The following is a 20,156-nucleotide window of genomic DNA, read 5'->3' as shown; positions in this document are numbered from 1 at the left end:
TGGGAAATGGGACCGTCGTCATGAGATCTGCTTCCGTGATGACACAGCCATTACTTTATGGCACCCATTAACGAGAAATGGGTGCTATACTGGGGACATACTTGCAACAAACTTCAAAATACACTTTCTCCGCACACTACATAGTGAGACATTCTTACATAGAAGTAAACAAATTAAAAGATCAGTAAAAAGAATATTTTAGAAAGAATATATATACTGAATTTAAATTAAATTAATTGCAAAATACTACATCAGACCTGCCTTGTTTCAACAGTTTTACTCAGTCCTTTCTATCTGACTACTCAGATTTCTCACGCGAGAAAACCTTCCCTGCAATCAAGTCATCAAAAATTAAGAAACCATTTCTCTCTGAACTCTATAAAACTGAGCTGATATTTCAGTCGGTTCATCTGCATTGTTAATGGCCGCTGCCTGTGAGACTTCTGTATTCTTTGAAAACAATTACAGTATTAACAACTACAAACACGGCGACACGTGAAACCCTGGCTTTACACAAGATTAGTTTTAACGTAGCAATTCTGTATTAGTGCAATTTGCAACACAATGGCTAAACATATTACTAAATGATATGAATATTTATTTACAATCCTTGTCAATTTCACCTTATATATAAAAAACATTTGTAGTAGGAATTATGCGTTCCGCCTACAACATTTGTTTTAAACAGGAAACAATTTTTACTCCGAGTCAGCCAGTCGAAGATGAACCCCTTAACACAAGATACGACAATGTAATACTTCGACAGGCTACTGCACTCCTCATGGGGCGGTGATAGATGAAAATAGATCAACAGCGGGAATCAGAGAACTCGAAGAAAAAGTTGATCCGGTGCCATTTCGTTCACCAAGTCACGTGGGACTGAAGTCTGGTCTCCGAGGTGGGAAACTGGCGTCAAAACGCCTGAGCTATGGCATGGCCTACTTCGGTTTTAGTTCCGGCGCCTTTTTGGTGGATGGGCCTAATTACAAAATCCAGGTTCCACAGCAACTTTTTATAGTTTTGCGTTCAATATGTTACTAATTAACCAAGCATATGTCGTTACAGATCTTAGAAAGATTACAAACACTTAACTGAGAAGAAAATAATTGATTCTCATTAAGTATAGCTGATCAAAACATCGCACTTGGTCACTGCTAACTCCGCGTCGTGTTTTCCTCTTAATGGTGTTCAATGGAGGCAGAACAACAACAACTATAAAAAATATTAGTATACGTCACATAACATATAATAACGCGACAAGATAAATCTATTGAACGTGCACTGCCTTCTTACGAATCTCAGAAACTAGAACAGAAAAACAGAAATGCTACATTAATAAAGCGTAATTTAAATTGAGATATTTTCTAAGGAAGACAGAGTGGCTCAACCAAAAGACTATGCTGTTATTGTCATTGTTGTGACAGGATGAAAATATGTCCCTATGAAACTGGGCCTCCATCCCCCAGCTGATTACTGAATATGGTGGATCAGTGGAATCACAGGGACAGGGAAAAACCGAAGGACTCGGACAAAAACCTGTCCCAGTGTTGCTTTGTCCACCACAAATCCCACATAAAATGGCCTGGGTGTGAACCCAGGCCTCCGCGGTGAGATGCAGCCGACTAACCGCCTGAGATGTGGCAAGGACGAGTACTCCCTTATTATTCATTGCCCGAAACAGGTCACTCCAAGACAACAGTTAAGTGGTTTAGATTGACGTGGGTTGCCTGAGTAGACACCGAGCGGGAAATATAATTACAAACATAAGAAATTTTAGGCTACAACAGACAACCTTCAGAAGAAGCCAGTTACAACCGGAAAAATTCTTCGCACCGTGTTAATTTTCCGCCCCCGACTCTTCTGACGTCGAGGAACGGAGAAACTGAATTCAGTTTGTTTACATAGCATCTACAGCAGATATACAAGAAACATAATACATAGTTCGTAAGCTGCAGTGAATTTGGGGAGCAATAGATTTCAATAGAGAAATATGTAAGGGAGAACTCACTTGCGACACCTAGCAGTAGGAGTGAGTATAATATTAATATGAATCTAAAGTTTGAATGCTGGAGCAAGTTGTTTTAATGGAGGGCTTTTCAACATTGATACACACGGCTATACGTGTATCACAATGCAGATTCATAATACATGAGTATCAGCGAAGCATAAACAGCCTGATACCAAGCACTAAGAAACCAATCTTGTATACTCGCGTATGTAAATATCTCAGCGATTTTTCCAAAACCTTTGTTGATTTCACCTAAAGCTATGGATTTTCTAGCCTGAGAATTCTTTATCAGCGACAAGAAGTAGTTTTTTTACACCTTGCCACAAGTTGAAGTTAAGCATAGTTTCTGACACGTTTATCTGAATACTGCCTAAATTTCGGTTTCCACAAACTGGAATACAAAAGCTAATGTTAAAAATCTTTTCTCAAATTCGCTGTCACCGATTCTGTCCATCACGCCGACTGTCCGTCTGCAACATGACACTGATGCATTTGTTCTGTTCGCTTCTCCATACCTTGCAGCATCCGCCATGAAATTACTGTTCTGATCCATGTATCGCGACGGGCAGGCCCCACAGCTTAGATGCGTACAAGTCGTCGGTTGCATTTGGTTGTCAGAGAGAGAACACTTGGATGCAAGCAAAAGAATTTCTCTACACCACGGATAATAATGTGATATTAACGATTATTTAACTTTCCAGCTTGCATGTTTAATTTTGTACAATCATTCTATTCAAGCTCGTGGCACGCCGGTTGAGAACCACTGCCCTACACTATTATCAGGCATTTCCCTACCCGAGCTAAATGGGTCAAACTAAACTAAGTCGATTGTCAGGTTCAAGTCACATAACAAGAACTTCGCCTCCCTGAGCAAATTTCTTGTCACCAACAACAGCTTAAACGCATTAGTCTGCTAGGGTGTTTCATCAGCGCTCGAGGAAAATGCATTGTGGTTGGACCGTGGACTCATGGCAAATGTAGCGTTAGATCGAATCACACGGCACTCTGACCACTGTTCTGTACGCGTAATGCCACTTCATTGTTGTAGTTCAATTACAATGTCAATCATACAGGAACCATATTTGATGGCAGTAAGAAGGTTCGTTCAGATAAAATCGCAAAGAAAATGCAAGCATGTGCTCAAGTCTGAATATTATTTAACGACAGTAACAAAATATCTAAAATACATTTTCGAGGGGGAGATAAAATTTCGAAAATGTTTGCTACCATTCAGAACATATTTTTCTGTCTTTCTGTCTCCGGCCTAGAAGACAAAAGACTAAAATAATAAAACTATAATTTTAAATATTTTTATAAGTGGGTAGGCTTATGAAGCTTGGTCCCTCGACCTATGGGAAGAAAAGAGAGTGATGATGTTTGAGAACAAAGCATTGAGGAGAATATTTGGACATGGGGGGGGGGGGGTGAATAACAGGAGGGTGGAGAAAACTGCATAATATGGAACTTCGTAATTTGCACTAGTCAACGAATATTATTAGGCTGAGAAAATCGGGCGGGGCATGTAGAATGAATGCGGGAGATGAGAAATGCACAAAGTAAAATTTTAGTAAGAACATACAAGGGCTTGAAACACTTCACATTACCGAAAATTTTGCATTAAATTGTTGCAAGAAAAGGCGGACAATAGCACAACCAAGAAAACTAACCGACTCCAGACGGTTTGGGTCATTCTGATCTCGTCTTCCGCGCAAAAAACAGGCATCCGACTTCTTGCTTAAAACTCCAATCTTTCATCACACACCGACAGTCTCTGTGAGAGAACAAACAACAGATCCTGGAAGAATGCTTGACTTATTAATGACGTAGTATTACTATTTTACGAGTAGGAAAAAAATGAGAATTACTCATTAAGGACCTTTCCCGGATGCCCAGGGGAGATAACACGCAAAGCCTCTGTTCTCTTTAAGTGGATCCTACAAAAATGAGACCAGATGAAGAGAATAAACTGCAAAATATGCATCCTGATTGTGGAGTAGGAAAATAAAATATTGTTAGCAGAGGAAACTTGAACTGTACGACTACAGTGCTATCAGTTGCTAGGCAACGCGGCTCCGAGTCAGCGAGCTCTTCCACCCCCACACCTAACGTAAGGGTCCTGATCTCTAGGGAGGTCTCTCACCAGATAAGTTCGATACTCCCAAACCATTACAATTCGGAAGAAGCACAATAGAATTTTGCTGCTGTGAGTTCATTTAGCAAAAATATTTGCTGAAGAAATACACTTTCCTGCTGCACGCGTATTTCAATAACAATGAGTTGGTATTTGGCCAACAAAAATTGTATGTTGAAAAGTTCATGTACAAAATGACTACAAGATACGAAGAAAGAGACTGGTGATGGAAAAATCTGTCTACGATGTTTAGGAATTGCGGAAGAAGGACATAATTTCCTGTAACATAATATCTGATGATTCTTCCTTCTAGAGTCGAGAACCACATGGAAACTCGGAAATAACGAGGAGAGTAAAACTGTGGTTTGTACTAACCAACGAAGCATCTCCGCGGAGCAGAGTCCTCCTTCAGAAGCTTACAGTCGGTTAGCTTGTCGAGAAATTCTGGGTCTTTTATGGAGCCCGAATATTCAGTACCATGTACACAAGAACTCGCTACAGGTCCCAGTCTCGATTCCCATTTTTCCCAAGATCTATTTTAAAATTATCCTCCTATCTCTGCAAGATCTTCCTAGTTTTAATTCAAACACCAGAACTAAGAACCAGCAACAAGTCACGCTATAAGGGAAGAGATTCGGTGAGACTATTTGAGAACAAAATGCTGAGATCATTTTGACATAAAAGAGAGAGAGAAAGCAACTAAATACCAGAGAAAATTGATTTGTTATTTCCTATGTTACATTTAATGACGCTGTCAGAGCTCAGGCCAGGCACACGGCGTCGGATGACAGCATGACTAAAGAACAATGAACTGAATATGAAGGGATATGGCAGGAAGCGGCCACGGCCTAATTAAGGCACTACAGTATAGTAACCTTTGCCTGGAGGAGTTGAAGAAAACCACGAAAAAATCAGGACAGACGGTCTCAGGGCTCATTTTTAAACCCGGAACACGAAGCAGGAGTGCCGATCACTCGACCATGATTTTCGGTCTCTGGCTTCTTATGATTTACCTTCTTATCAGAAGTTATGTCTCCACACTAATAAAGTGCTGCAGTTTATTTTTTAACAGTTTGTGGAGCACATTTATTGCAACATGGGGAATTATTCAAAGTTCTGTTACAACAGCATTATAAGCGTTGGGTGGCTAAGTTATTAAAAGCGCAGGTTATTCCCACGAAACCGCCTTCTAAAGCATTTGTAATTTAAACGACATAGTGGCTCTCATGTAAGAGAAGCTCAAGTGAACACAGTCGTCCTCAGATCATGTTCGAAACGTCATCCCTGAAAAAAGCCGGAAATTTCTGTAATCGTCTGTTAATTGATCGTCCATTTAACCCCGGTCAGAATCAACTTGACCCATCCCGGTCAGTGGCTCCATTGTACGATGTAGAAGTTCCACAACGATTTCTAAAACCAGGAGATTCTGGATGCAATATTATTTAAGAAACGCCGTCCTCTACATTCATCGAATGTCAATGAAATTGAAGAACAGACAAGTTTAAAGCGAACGCTGTATACTGTCGCTCTCGCGTTGTTAATGCGAAAAAGTTGTGAAATTGATTAGATTAATTTACTTTGCAAGTTCCCTAATATTTTATACAATGTCCGATGGACTATGTGAGAAGGGGCGAAGAACCACAAAGATTTTCCGTGTGAAAATATCTTGGAAAAAGTCCACTTGTGAGAAGATATCATCAAGACAGTTCCTGGAGCAGTAGGCTGTAACGGTGGGAGTTGGATAGAACTGGCGTACGATCGTGTCCAATGGCGCTCTTCTTTATTGGCGGTACTATTACCAAAATGCCGGTTATAAATAAGTTACTTAAACTGTTAACTGGAAACACATCACTTGTTTGTGTTGAAATTATGTATATAAAAATATTTTTATACAAAATTATGTGCCTACAGACATGGCGAAGATAATCGGCGCACCCCGTGAAAACAAGCCATAATTTTGTGGCTTCGGAATTTGTTTCAGGGAAGAACCCTGCATTAAACTACGTTAAAACTCATACGAATGTAATATTAGAAACATCTTAGCAGTACAGAAACAGAGCTGTTATCTAGGATTTAATTTGCTTTCGGAAACACGTCAGATGATATCAATTATTGTTACAAACATTTTAAATGCTCCAAGAACACACCACTAAAGCCTGTCACGGGATCTAATTTCGGATGTACCTTGACCTAATGAGAAAGGAAGCAGTCACTGTTAAATGTTCCGAAACGGAATAAAAATTAAGTATGCATAAATATGGATCGAACATGTTAAGTTTGCTTATTTACTGTTTTGCACTAAAAACAATTTCAAACTTTGTTTATACGTAATTGTATGTATGTGCAAAATTAAGAAAAAATATGAGAGAAATCACATTCAGAGGATGACAATGAACCTGAAACCATTTGTTTTCAGGCGATGTTTTCAGCTGTAATAAGCCTCGGCTCGAAAGCATTTGCCGCGCGAGGTAAAACTCGCTATGGAGTTAATAACCAGATGAACACGTAATAACCACAACAATTTGCTGAATTTTTCCTCTCCCTAAACAGAAACCGTTTAACTATGCGTAATTGCTTCTATTAAAATAAACGGTAGGCAAAAGAGGATTAGAGGGGAACACAAGAGGGCAGACTAATGAAAGTCAACGAAGTTGCCCCCTGAGAGGACAGCAGGGGAATGTGAGATTAAAAGGAAGTCAAATCAGGAAACATAATCCAGTATCAGCTTCTCAACAAGTTGGCAGTGGTTCAATGTCAATATATTCCCCGCGTGGACTACACAATTTTTGCAAATTCGGTTCTGCCACTACAAAAGAGCGGTGACCAACAAATCTCGAAGTTTATGTAACAACTTCTAACATGTTCTTGAATAATGATGTCCTCAAATCGTCCAAACTAAACTAACATCAATTCTGCTTAACGACATTTAGTTCAAGACCACCACACTGTGTTTTATCTAAATCTGTCAACCAGTTTAGAGCTTGTTCGGACTAAGAAGACGCATAAAACTTGGTATGTGGTATGATGATGTTTCTTTTGAAAAACAACAATCATCAGGCAGCCAGACCAAGCTATTCTTGAGTTAAAGGCCTAGATATAGCTACTTCTCAGGAGTCCTGGAAGAGAGAAACAGGATTTTAAGTATTGATTAGTTGATATATGATGTGAAGCTTTCACGGTGGCTTTCATTAATAAAGTCTTATCAGGCTATCAGCCGTGTTTAAATGTTCATTAATCGCCGACGTTTCGAGGACAATCTGTCCTCATTTTCAAGGCTGTTGACCGTGTGGCTCGTAGCGCGAACGAGTTCACAGTCAACTGCCTTGAAAATGAGGACAGAGATGGTCCTCGAAACGTCGGCGATTGACCACCAACTAACACGGCTGATAGCCCGATAAGACTTTATTATTGATTAATTACGTGAGAAAGATAACATAAATTACAGCAAGTTTCATAACGGAGGAGGCTAAGGCTTCATAGTTAATGATGTACTGGGATAACATTTTTGTTCGCGGTATTAACACAATGTTAGACTACTTCATACTACTTCATTAGATTCACAACATTTTGGGCGACTTACTTCGGTACTCTTAAAATAATGAATGCAGGGCTTACTCGATTACTTTGCGTGTTACTCACCAAATTTAAAATGTTAACTTGACGGAAAGAATAATTCCTGACCCAACCATTGGCAAATTTTCGTAGTTTATATCTGACGACATATTTCTTGTAAGGCGATCAATGTGTCGTTAGGTTATTCAACTCACTGACCTTTTGAGGAAAACGGGGGCTTCAGGCAACTCTGACGGCTTTACACTATCAGAATTGTAATCCGAGACAAAAATACATTTTATGAAATATTCATGACGCCGACTATCAAATAGATAGCGAATGTAATAAATTAGCACTTGAAGAATGTATGTAGGTAGAAACACATATAGACACACATACCTACTCATACGAACAAATACATGTGCATGCACGTACCAGGTACGTCAGGTAGAAGGCCGGAAAAAAATATTTATAATCCTTTTAACCGAAACGTTGATTATTGTAACAACTGAACGTTAATTAGGAGATGCGTATATTAAAAATATGATGGGGTGGGATTAGAACTGTTATCTAAGCGGACAAACTTACAATTCGAATAACATTATTCAAGGTTCAGGAGGCTGCAGACCTTGTCATGCAAATGAAACATGCATTAAATAAGCGAAATATGGGTTTACGTAAGCAAATGAATGAGTTAACCTCCAGCGACTTCGTCATTACACTTTGTTACGTAACTATTTACGTAATTTGATAGAAACATATTATAAAACATCGTGCTGACCTTGGCAATAGACTACATTGCCATAATAACATAAAGCAATGTTTTTCAGTGGATTTGATCTATCAAGGACGGATATACAGCAGAAAGATGGAAAAATATTCGGAACGTTGATGATGACAATAATTCATGAGAAGTGCTTGTTACCATTAGATCAAGCAGGCTCCTTTTTGTCTTCCCCTCCTCTCCTTACGTAACAAGAAGATGTGGCATAACTCGCATAAAGCCTATTGCACTGACTTGGTGTACTGCAGACTTTATGTTGTCATATTTAGTTAATCTAGTTAAATTTATAACCCAACAGCACAATGCACTCTGCCTCACGAGAGAGCTTTCTGTATTCGTACGCAGATGGTCAGACGATCGAACCCTGTCTCTGTAGCCTACAGTGTGCTGAAGAGAATATCTGTACCCTATGAAGCTGGAGGGACATACAACAAGTTTTCGTTGGCTGAAGAAATTAAGGAGGCTGACGATGTGGGCGGGACATGTAGCACACAAGGAGAGATGAGGACTTAATACTGAAAGCTTGAAGGACTGAGAGGACTCTGGAGTCAGAGGTGTGGATTGGAGGCTAATATTTCTTTAAAATCTGTTTAACGTTATTCTCCTAAAGATTTTAGACAGGTGACAGGAAAATAAAAGACTATGAACTGAATGTTAGCATCGTTCCCAGCAAGTAATGTGAGCCCTAAACATAGCCCGAATAATGTATTCCACAAAAAGATAAATCTCATTATTAAACAACCTACGGTTTCCTCTTTCATTCGAAATAAGAACATGCATCCATTTCTGTTATTTTATCGGTGGTCTGAGTTTTGCGATTAGTGTATGTCGGGGGTAAACTGTATTCATATACTAGTATCCACTGAAATTATCAAAATGATTAACACAATTGGTTCTGACACAAAACATTCGAATCCCACACGGACTGCCCTGGGCGCGAAAGCCGGTTGCGCGATGAAAAAGCAGACAACTGACCTGAGCTACGACACATGGCAATTGTCACTGACCATACGGAAATTATCATCATCAACATCGCAGTTACCATTATCATGATCACTGTAACATTTTTTATTGTCAATGTCGTAATTACTTATATCAATTGTTCGGTCACCATTACAGTTACAACTTTCATACGTCATTATAGCCAACATAACTATCACCATTATCATCGTCGTTATTATAATTGTCATTACCATTACTATTTTTTGAAGCTATTAGTGCATCTTACTCCTGTACCAAACATAAAGCTCTTATGTTGTTATTCCACAAATGTTACGACTATTTTTAATGTTAAAAGAACTGCCGTCTAAAAATATCACAGCTTGTGTGTGTGTGTCATATTGCCAAAATATCCTGCAGCCAGCGTGGCGTGGATAACAAAATCATTGGGAGAAATACTATTGTTCGTTGATACTGTAGGCTTAATTACATTTCGGAAATTACATCAGTAAGGTTATCCAATATGGATGGGCAGAACCAACTTGCAGCATCGCGTTTCAAAATGCTGTAATTATTCGTAATGGATTACACTATGAAATAACATCCTTCAGGTGCACAGCCCTAAGGACTGTTAATTAGAGCAGGAATTTAAAACTCGCCTTACATCTCAGCCAATTTAATTTATAAGTTATGCAGACAGCGTAGAGGTGTATTAAATTAATACTTGTGGCTCCTGATTAGCAAAAATAACATTTTTATATTGTGCGTAATTATGTAACAAGGTCACTTATGTAAGATTCACAAAAACACTAAAGAATAGGACGAGTTCGTAGTTGACGACTGATGAAATCTCTAGAATTCTTCATACGTTACCTAACATACAATAAAAGATCTCACGTGACATATTAATATTTTTTCAGACCAACTATTTTCTGAATTTAAGATTTACTTAATCACACTAATTATTTCCTGTTTTACCTGAATGAGATAACCTAGAGCACATTCCTGAAATTAAAGGAATTATGACGAGATGATTATGTCAGACAGTGACATAGAAACAAAAATGTTTGTACCTTGAGCTGGAATCGAGCTCGTAACCACAGAGTTTGAAGAGCCAAATGCATTGTGCGTGTCTGATATCTATAACATGAATATTAGAATATCCTATGCTTAAGAAACTTTCTTAAGTATTACGATGTTAAGTACAACCCGGAACTTTCGAGACTTAAATGCAATTTCAGTATTTAACTCGCATTTGCCTAACGAGAGCTGTAACGTTTATTTACAGTGCTAATTTATTCCTGTACTAGAATAGATGAATATTCAAAATTAGTGTAGAATGATTCACTGCAGTCTCGATAATTGTGCTGTGATACCGGTGGAGAGCATGCAGTGTATGGTGTTTACGTTTCACGAATGACAGACCAAGTTACCGTGGTGTCAAAACAGAACTTCTCTTGTATTTATGTAAACGACGCATGTCTGCAATACCTAGAAAGAAGGTGGAAGACCAAATCAAAATATGTTGTGCTTGAATACGGATCAAAAGACACGTGTTTGCAATAGGTTATGGAAAGGCGTACTTCTTACAAAATTACCTGTATAGACGGACGACGACAGGAATACGAAGCTCATATCTGAATCATAATAATTCCCATCTAATGGAAGCTGTCATGTTTTATTTGAAATGTGTATGGAAGTGTAATTGGAAAGCCTCAAAGGAAGCTACGAGGATAATACTGAAATTGGTGTAAAAGGAATAGGATGTGAGAATGTGGACTGGATTCGGCAAAGCTCCTGTGAAAACTCTTGGGGTTCTAGAAAAAATATGGAAATTTCTTGACTAGGTCAGCAATTTTCAGTTCTAAAGGACTGTACCCAATTTAGTTATAGAACATTTTATGTCGCCGCAATTCTCGTATAACGTAACGTTGCTAAAATATTTACTTAAATTGTTATTTTAAATAAAGTTTGTTGGGCGCTTCGTCTTGTTATGATGACTTACAACAGATGATGATACGACAAGATACTGCTGAGACATCCAGACTAACGGAATAGAATCCACCGAATGGATTCGCAGTAACACTCGGACGCAAGTTTACTCATGCAAAACAAAATACGTACTCCGACCGACATTCTGACAGCCGTAGCAACTTGCTGGCTTCACTACGACACACACCGGTATTTTGTGTAGGCGTACATCGACAAAATGTGCACGGCACTTTCAGGTCCGAAAGTCAACAAGTTTACAAACAGTGTTCCGTTACGATGCGGAAACGAACTGCTATTGTACATTGTAAAATTATAGCACATATTGCTCAGAATCAGAAATATGTTTACTTCCATTACATTAATACCTACTACATCAACAATTTTACAAAACATTAGATCTCAACTGGATCTAAAAATTATTTTAAGATAAGACTGAGATAATCTATGGAGTTCGGTTTGGGCTTCACCTAAGTCGATAAAAACCAAAAATAATTAGCTCTATAATTTACAGTGAAGACACCGATTAGAAATGCCACCAAAATGAGATCAATAATTAGTTCTGGAGATTATATACGATTATTAAAGTGTCCATACACCGAGAGGGCTTCGAACGCACGACTCTGATATTTTGCCTAGCGTAACTTAAACGTGTAAAAACACTGAAATATATTTTATACGTCAGAAAGTAACTGATACTATGGTGTATTACAGTATAGAAATATTGCAGCGTAGTAGCCCAAAGTGTTGTTCTGGATGCAGTGCTACATAATCACCAACAAAATAAGCAGGATATAAAACCGGGTTTTGTTCAGAAAGTTATCAGCTTTCGTGTCCGTAGAAAGCGACTTTTGAAACACACCATGCGTGCAACAGCATTTCTTATCAGGCCCCGTTAAAGGGTGCCTGCATTTCGTTTCTGGATGAAGTATCTCTAAAGTTATTGATGCTTGTAAGAAGAAAAAGAGTTGCCATCTGAGCGACTTGTCTGGAACGTAACAGACATACAATACAATACAATACATAATATTACCGCCACTACGGATCAAGCTGTGGGTAGTTTATTTTCTTACAAAACTTATTTGGACAGACGATCTTTAATTTTGCATATCTACACCTATTCTGGAACCTCACGATTCCTCTGTGTGTTCAAAAAATCCGCTGCAGAACCGCATCATCGGCTACTCCAATCCACTAACACCGTCAAACTGTGTTTTTATAACTTGCTTCGATATTGTCCTCCCGTCTACGCACTTTTCTACCAAGGACTAGCCTGCACTGAGGGTTCGTAACCAAACTTAAATAAAATTGTTTTCTCCCATGCATACTATATGCACCGCCTACTTCATTTAACCAACACTATACTATTTTACAAGTGTTAAGTGCGAAGGTTTCATGGCTTTAACCACTTGAAGTCCCTGAGAACCTGATTGTGTCTCTGGCAGTCAAAACCTGGAGTTCCTTCTGTGGAACCATCAGGTTCATTGCCGCGTTCCTGAGATTTCCACTAGACGTAGGCCCAAGTGTTGAATGCGGTCCTCATCATCCTTTCTTTACTTCAGCGATATTTACCCAACTATGAATACGTCACAAGTGGTTCTTTCCTTCACAGTTTCTTACTAAATTGTTGCAAGCATTAATCATTCTATCCAGTCCTGCTGCAGGCACCGCCAATTTTATTTATACAACAGAACAGGCACGTAATTTCTGTCATTCTTTGGGTCAGTAAAATGTGTGTGTAACTTCGATATTTTGTTTTACGCTCTTAGATAAACTGACGTAAATTAAACAGGTACAAACAGTGACAGATATTCGCGAAATAATGCTATCTGACATAGATTCTGGTTCAATGCCTTTTCGCGATACGTTCTCTTTTCTTCTTTTCGTAAGCGTGCAAGGAAATGTTCATGGAGCTATATTCTGAAGTTCATCGGTTTCTCAGGTGAGCGATCTTTGATTCGATCTACCAAAGTGACGCAGGTTCATTACCAGGAAGAACACGCAAAGTTACAATAAACCTAACATCTGCATGCAGACGATTTCCATGGCAAACATGATTGCTGAGGTAATTGAAAAGTCAATACACTACTTTAAAAATTATAGTTTTTCAGAGCACCCATAAAGTGGAAAACATTCACAGGCCTGCATTTCATGGTAATGGAAAAAGCCCCTATTGGCTGTTCATAATTAATTACAATCCGAGTTTCTTTAAGCGTGGCCAGTTCACGAAGCCGTTAAAAGAAAAACAGGCATAAGCCTCTTCGAAACCCATGCGCGCTTTCATCATATACTTATTCCAAATATTACTCTCGTAAAATAGCACCTAACTTCGCTGTTTTATGTAGTAGAAAGCACGTATACCGGTAACACGCAGACATTCATTGGAAAATACGTACTGAAAGTTCGTTAAAGTCATTACTAAGGATCAACTGGCATACAGAGGATCGTATAAACTCTTTTTCCTGTTTACAGATTATAATACTGTCACAGAAACTATTTCCTGTGAAGTAATTCTCGTACCTTTCCTCTTCTACGAACTGATGTCATGTGAGAACATAGTAACTAACGTTAGAAAACGCTGCCCTGACAGACACAAACAATATAACGACGGTCCACTGCAAATTAGGTGTCCAGGATGAATCTATAGTCTTGTTTCACATTTCTGGATTTAGATGCGTGGTACATAACAGCTGTACCTTCAATAGTTTCAGCCCACTGTTCTCATGCAACAGTGTTGTGACTGCAGAAACGTTTATAAGGCAGTTCTCCCTGCGCTTAATCAATACGCATGCGTCGTATGCTTTACTCCCGAGGAAATTACATTCGGTAGTTTTGGATTTTGGATCGATGAACCCCAACTGATTTTGAAAGAGTGGCGATGAGAAAAATCTCCTGGCACTGCTGGGAATCTAAACCTCGTCCTCTTGTAACTGAGCTGTTGAGGTCACCGATAAATATTATTGTCACAATACAAGATGTAATAATTTTATTGCACTGGAATGTCAGTCGTACTTAGAATGTTCAGCTTTGCAGAAGAAATGAAAATTGTGAATTACGGAGATCTGAAAATGTATTTACGTGTTTCATTGCAATCCTCTGATTCGGTCATATCGTAACCTAACTAAAATCGCCTCACTTTGCAGCAGATTTCTTTCTCCCTTTGGTTCTGAAGTGGCACATCTCCCGCTTGCCTCTTCCACCGTGCCAATTCTGTTTCGTAGGCGCAAATTAGCAATGCCTGATTTTGAAGAACTGGAATGCCTTAACATCATTTTAACCAAATCTTACGGATTGGGCCTTGTGGAATATTCCAAATCAAAATTAATTCTTACATCATAAATCAGTTCAGATATTTAGCAGGACTCCATCGACGACCGGTCAGTAAGTTGCAAGACCTTTACCTACATAGGGCAGCACAATTCAGAAATACCGAGACAAACAAATATTCATGCCATGAGCGGGATTCGAAACTGCCGTCCCATTCCCCAGGCTTAAAATTCTGCTTCTGCATAAATTACTTCACAACACATGCCTCTGTGGCCTTTCATCTCATTCTTTCCCTGACGAAGGAAACAGCCTTCCCGTCTAACTGTTCCTTCAATTACGACTGTCTGTTCGTACAGTAAGGATGCAGTCTTACATGCTTTAGCCCTTTAAAACCGAAGATCTCATAAATAATATTTAAGAATTTTGTCGATACAGCAAAGAAAACAACGCTTTTCAATTACGAAGATAAATTGGTTGATCCTGTTTAAAGAAAGACTCGCTCTTTACACACAGAATGAAACGAAAACAATAAATACAAGATGAAGAGAAAATGACTGATAAAGCAGTGGTACATATTTTAGCATTAGGCTTTAAAGGGTTACTTAACTTATTATAATATATTAAAGTTTTGTTTTACGAGACGTTGCTGGAAGTAATGTTCTATAGAGAAATAAGAAGAAACTTACCTTTGGCCCATCCTGTTAGCACGTTTCCAAGGTAAGCTACCTTATAGGTAGGGTCATATTCCGTAATAGTAACTGATCTCCGCTTCCATAATTTTCCCAGTGATAATTTAAGGGAGCGAAGGGTGCGTTGTCTGAAATCCTTTCCACATAAACTGGTGGATCCACCATCTTGACACAACGCTAGCGACTGGTGTTGCTGAGTCATTGTGGCACTAACCATAAGCCACGTGCACTTCTGGATTTATTTCACTTCAAGATATTTGTCATGCTGTACGTCGACTGCTGACGGTAAATGTATCGTAGTGGAGATTCGTTTGTCCATTTATTTGTGATGCGATGTAAAATACTTCCCTCCCTTCGCAGAACTCCAGATCATCTTAAGTTGACGAGTGTTAAATGAAATTACATGGGCACTTTCTTCGTTCGACTGAAGAATTAACACAGTGAAGATACTGATGCTCTATGATTATTACACACATCTGTAAGTATCGCACATTAAAAGAACGAATTTGCAGCTTTCAGTATTCTCGCTCCACCAACTTTTACAGCTGAACAATCGTACGTAATTGTTTAGATATCCCTTGGAAAGAAACGCATTTTAATTGACACTTACTAAGTTTTTACTGGGTTTTGGTAATTCTTCTAATAACTTTTCCAGATCGCGTTTGAAGGCTGTCTCTGTAGTACTTATGAACCTTGAAACAAATGAACTGGTCCGGCTTTTGACTAGAATAATAAAACCAACTTCTGCGAGTCGGTTGCTTTTCCTCCGTCTTCCTCTGCGCTTAATGGAAAGCTGCAGTCTACAAAGAAGAACAAGTAAAAAAGAAGAACGCAACAGAGGAGTCAACTACTAATAACAAAGAAGGATGTGGTCACTGAGATGGAAGTAAAACGTCACTTCCGTCTCCTATAACTTGCAAGCAGCCAGGCATGTCTTCTCGTGTTTTGGTCTATCCGTCAGATCAGGGGAACACACACTAGACCTCGGCTTCTCAGCCTTCCAAGGGTTTTTTCTTGTCACGGCACGACTTCTTCAGCCTTCTGTTTTAGCCGAACAAGAATTTCCACTGCGGCTGTTCAGTGAACGAAGGAAACAACCCTGCAGCTCACATTCTGTAGCAGTTTCTCTTGAAATCATATGCATTTTGTGGCCACGTTCCATGACTCTTCAAGATGCAGAATTCTGTTTCTAGTTTCTTTTGGTAACCAGAAGGCCTACACAAAGCAGTTGATTTATCGCCTGCCATCCACAGAAACGGATAACAGCTATCAATCGGAATTAACGTGGTTATTCCTCACGCATCTTTCGTAACAACCGAAATCGATCCACTTCAGTGTACGTTCCTGCAGGTCCTTGAGCTGGTGACGTGATTCGCCTGTAAATATAAAGAAAAATGCGTTAACAACTCAAAGATGTGGTCGAGAGTCACGATGTGGCGGATGGCTGTCTTGTTTCGTATTCGGGAGGTACCTGTTCGAATCTCAAACGCAATACCTGTAATTTTAAGGTTTTACAAGAGTTTTACCAGAATCACCAGGTTTGAAACTCTGAAATAAAGCCTTGCAAGCGAGTAAAATTCATTTCAACTCATTTACAACCACCAAGCATTCTCAAATCTGGGCTATGTACCCAGTCAATACCTTCCACAGCTGACACGGTGTCGCGTAGAGGTATGCAACTTATTCGTCTTGGCTTTACGTATTTTCATCCTTGCAAACATCTAATCATTGTTCGCCATGGCCCATATACAGGTTAAGAGGTTCGTCCCGTGCCATGTGCCACACGGGCACATTTCAGTCAGGCATTTTGATCTTCCATGGAAAGGCAACATTTGTGTTCAGTAGCGACACGTAGTGTTTGGGTTAACCTCTTTACGTGACTTTCAGAATATTTCTGCTGAGCACCGACATTGTAGTAAATAAATACTCTCTGTGCGTCAAATTAATTACTTATGTGAAGATTTCTGTCTTCTGGGTTGTTGCGCTGTGTAGTCTGGTCGATGTTTACCAACGTTTCAGGGGTCATACTGCCTCCGTCACCAGGGCGACGAATCGTTGGTAAACATCTACCATACTACACAGCGCATTAACCCAGAAGACAGAAATCTTCATACTCACCGCTGTGAAAACCTCAAATCTTACATAAATTATTTATGTGACTGAACACTGTGGTAGCATAACCTGAAGGTTAAACACCGCTAATATCCAAGCCCATTCCTATCTGAACTAGTTCCGGGCACCTCTTATCTTCACAATCTACTTCCTTGTGACTAAATTTTATTTATTCCTCATGTATCCTTCTTGATATTCTATGCGTACGTTTTTCAAGAACTTTACCTACCTAAATTTTCAATTAATTTCTTATTTCCCAATGTCAGCCATATGTTTAACCCATTATAACCCCACACATTTCAAGAATGGCTGTCTTCTGGTTTGTTGGGCCGTGTAGTCTGGTAGAAGTTTGCCGACGTTTCAGAGAATTCGAATCGCGTTAAATCCTCAGGTGTTAACCAGGACCTTTCTAGGCCTTACGATGGGCTAATGATCCATAAATATGTCTAAACGTTTTATTCGCCCTAAATTAGTTTTAAGTCTGATCGTACAAGAGGATCTAATGAGTAAAAGTAAAATAAGAACGTAACTTTTTTTATAATTTTCGCTTTTTGTTTAAGACAGAAAAAAATATGTAGGCCTAGCTTAATTCGAAAGCAATCTCTATAAACTGGAAACGTTCTAGAACTGGAGGAAGCTGCCATATAAAAGACAGCTTAATTATAAACATAGGCTCATTCAAGATTTTTTGGCCCAGTTCTGTCAGAGTAGAATAGGGGAGAGAAAGGGAGTTACAAATTTGTTCGTACCGTGAAACACCAGCCTCTGTGAAAGTATGAATTTTATTATTTTCTAGTTTAAATGAAACCGTGGATTTAAACGACGCACTTTCGTAAAATGGCTGTCTTAATGTTCATTATAAAGGCAATGCAATATCTCAACTTAATAAACGAACGACTTGATTTAGTTAGAATGCCATCTGATTTTGAAACCGTACAGTACAAGTTATTTTCACAGCAGACAAATGGTGAAAGAGACTTCGTTTCCAGTGACGTTAGTTTCATCTTCTAAATTGAGTCGAACGTAATTATACCTATAAAAACACGAGAGTTTCCCAAACGTTGACACAGCAGGTGTGTAAGTACACTTCAAGAGCACAGTAATTAGATTTAAACCTGTAAGTGCAGAGATGCGAGCAATTTCACTCTAGCAGAAATACAATTGTACTGAAAGCACAAGATTTTTATGGGGTCTGTGATTTTAACCACCGTCTACTGACGGCACGCAGTGAATGTCAGCACAGCGGTATAACCTGCATGAGATACAAATAAAGGTTGTAAACTTTTTACGTTTACATTACGTTTCAATTTTGCATTCTCATTAGCGAAACAGACGTACAACGTGGGCTACTTACACGATTTTTCTATTTGTTTCTCACGGCTGTGAAGATCTTGAGAGTTAAACTCATGGAGGCAGTAGCTTCGTCTGAAAGTTTATCTACCAGAGTATTCAAGTCCACACAGCGTTTCTACCCAAGAGACCAAGACCCACAACACTTCCCACCAACGGTTGAACCGCAATTCTTCACTGCCACTAAGGCGTTCAATAACTGGCCTTCGGAAATCATGGAGTTTATTTTACATATCAAAGAATAAATTATTGAAGTCAGACGTTCGACTACAGTGCTTTCCTCCATACACATCTTAAGGGATACATTTCTTATTAAATTGTGGAATGCATTTGTATGTTGGAAATGCTTTATTCAACTTAATAATTGATTGCAGGCAGCAGACCTGATGATAGCTCAGCTGATGAACCTTCCCCGCCTTTTATGGAACAAAATTAATTATCACAGGGTACAGAACAGCCAGTCCACAAGCTGACATTGTATTTCGTCAAGTTCCATTTTAATAGTCGCCCTGTTACATTTTAATTATGTATAATATCGAAAGGAATAAGAATCCAGATATTCATGAATAAATATACAAAGCAGTTTCAAAACATCTCGTTTCAGAGTCACATTTCTCTTAAGCTTGGATGATAGGCTTTGTATGCTCTAGGTTTAAATTACCCCGCCTCACGTCAAGTTAATATCGCCGTCTACAGTATATGTAATTGAAAACCTGATTAAAGGTTTACAGCCTATGTCTATCCATCCAAGCCAAAGTATTGTGTTACGAATACTGTATAACATGCAGCATACTGTATCATACAAGTTATGTTGCCACAAGCCATGCCATTTCTCAAATTACAAGTGGCATGGATGCCCAAGTATTTGTTTGCAAGTCTCAGAGAAGTAACAGTTGTTACGATGATCTCACTTCGTGACCCGGCAAAGGCAGGAGAAGAGCAGTGTTCTGCAGCCTGCAACCAACTTAGTCACATCAAAGCACAGCAATAACAACTCACTGGAAAATTTCATCAAATACGTGTTAATTCAATGTATTTGGAAATGTTTTTAGTGAAGTACCTCGCTCCCCCACACGCCTATATCTCATGTATATTCACCAGTAGCGATCACAATATATTTAGTCAGTCAAAATTGTTAAAACTATTTAACGCCAGTCTGTTCTTACTGTGTAATTTAAACACAAGTTATCATGTTTTTCTCTCTCACTTCGATATACAGTACACACAGCTTGTGAAAACCTAACTTTATAGAGTACAGTTCTTTAGACACTGATAGTCATTCAGCTGGTGAGGACATTTCTTTCCTTGTATAGTTCCTGAAGAATTTTTACCATG

General features: G+C 38.9%; 1 protein-coding gene across 8 annotated transcripts in view; it reads right to left on the bottom strand.

The window, feature by feature from the left end:
* The window catches only part of LOC110836884 (uncharacterized), a 75,695-nt gene that overhangs the window by 25,064 nt on the left and 30,475 nt on the right, over positions 1–20,156 (bottom strand). For all 8 annotated transcript variants that reach the window (XM_087348886.1, XM_022078574.2, XM_022078575.2 and 5 more), the window contains one exon: positions 15,357–16,735. In XM_087348886.1, coding sequence (XP_087205012.1) covers positions 15,357–15,576 — 220 coding nt within the window. In that variant the 5' untranslated portion in view covers positions 15,577–16,735. The remainder of the gene's footprint in view (positions 1–15,356; positions 16,736–20,156) is intronic.

This window comes from Zootermopsis nevadensis, unplaced genomic scaffold (genome assembly GCF_977971745.1).
Source record: "Zootermopsis nevadensis isolate Lab colony 2312 unplaced genomic scaffold, Znev_1.0 Znev_ptg000013l, whole genome shotgun sequence".
NCBI lineage: Eukaryota > Metazoa > Arthropoda > Insecta > Blattodea > Termopsidae > Zootermopsis > Zootermopsis nevadensis.
This window is presented reverse-complemented; position numbering and strand designations above follow the sequence as displayed.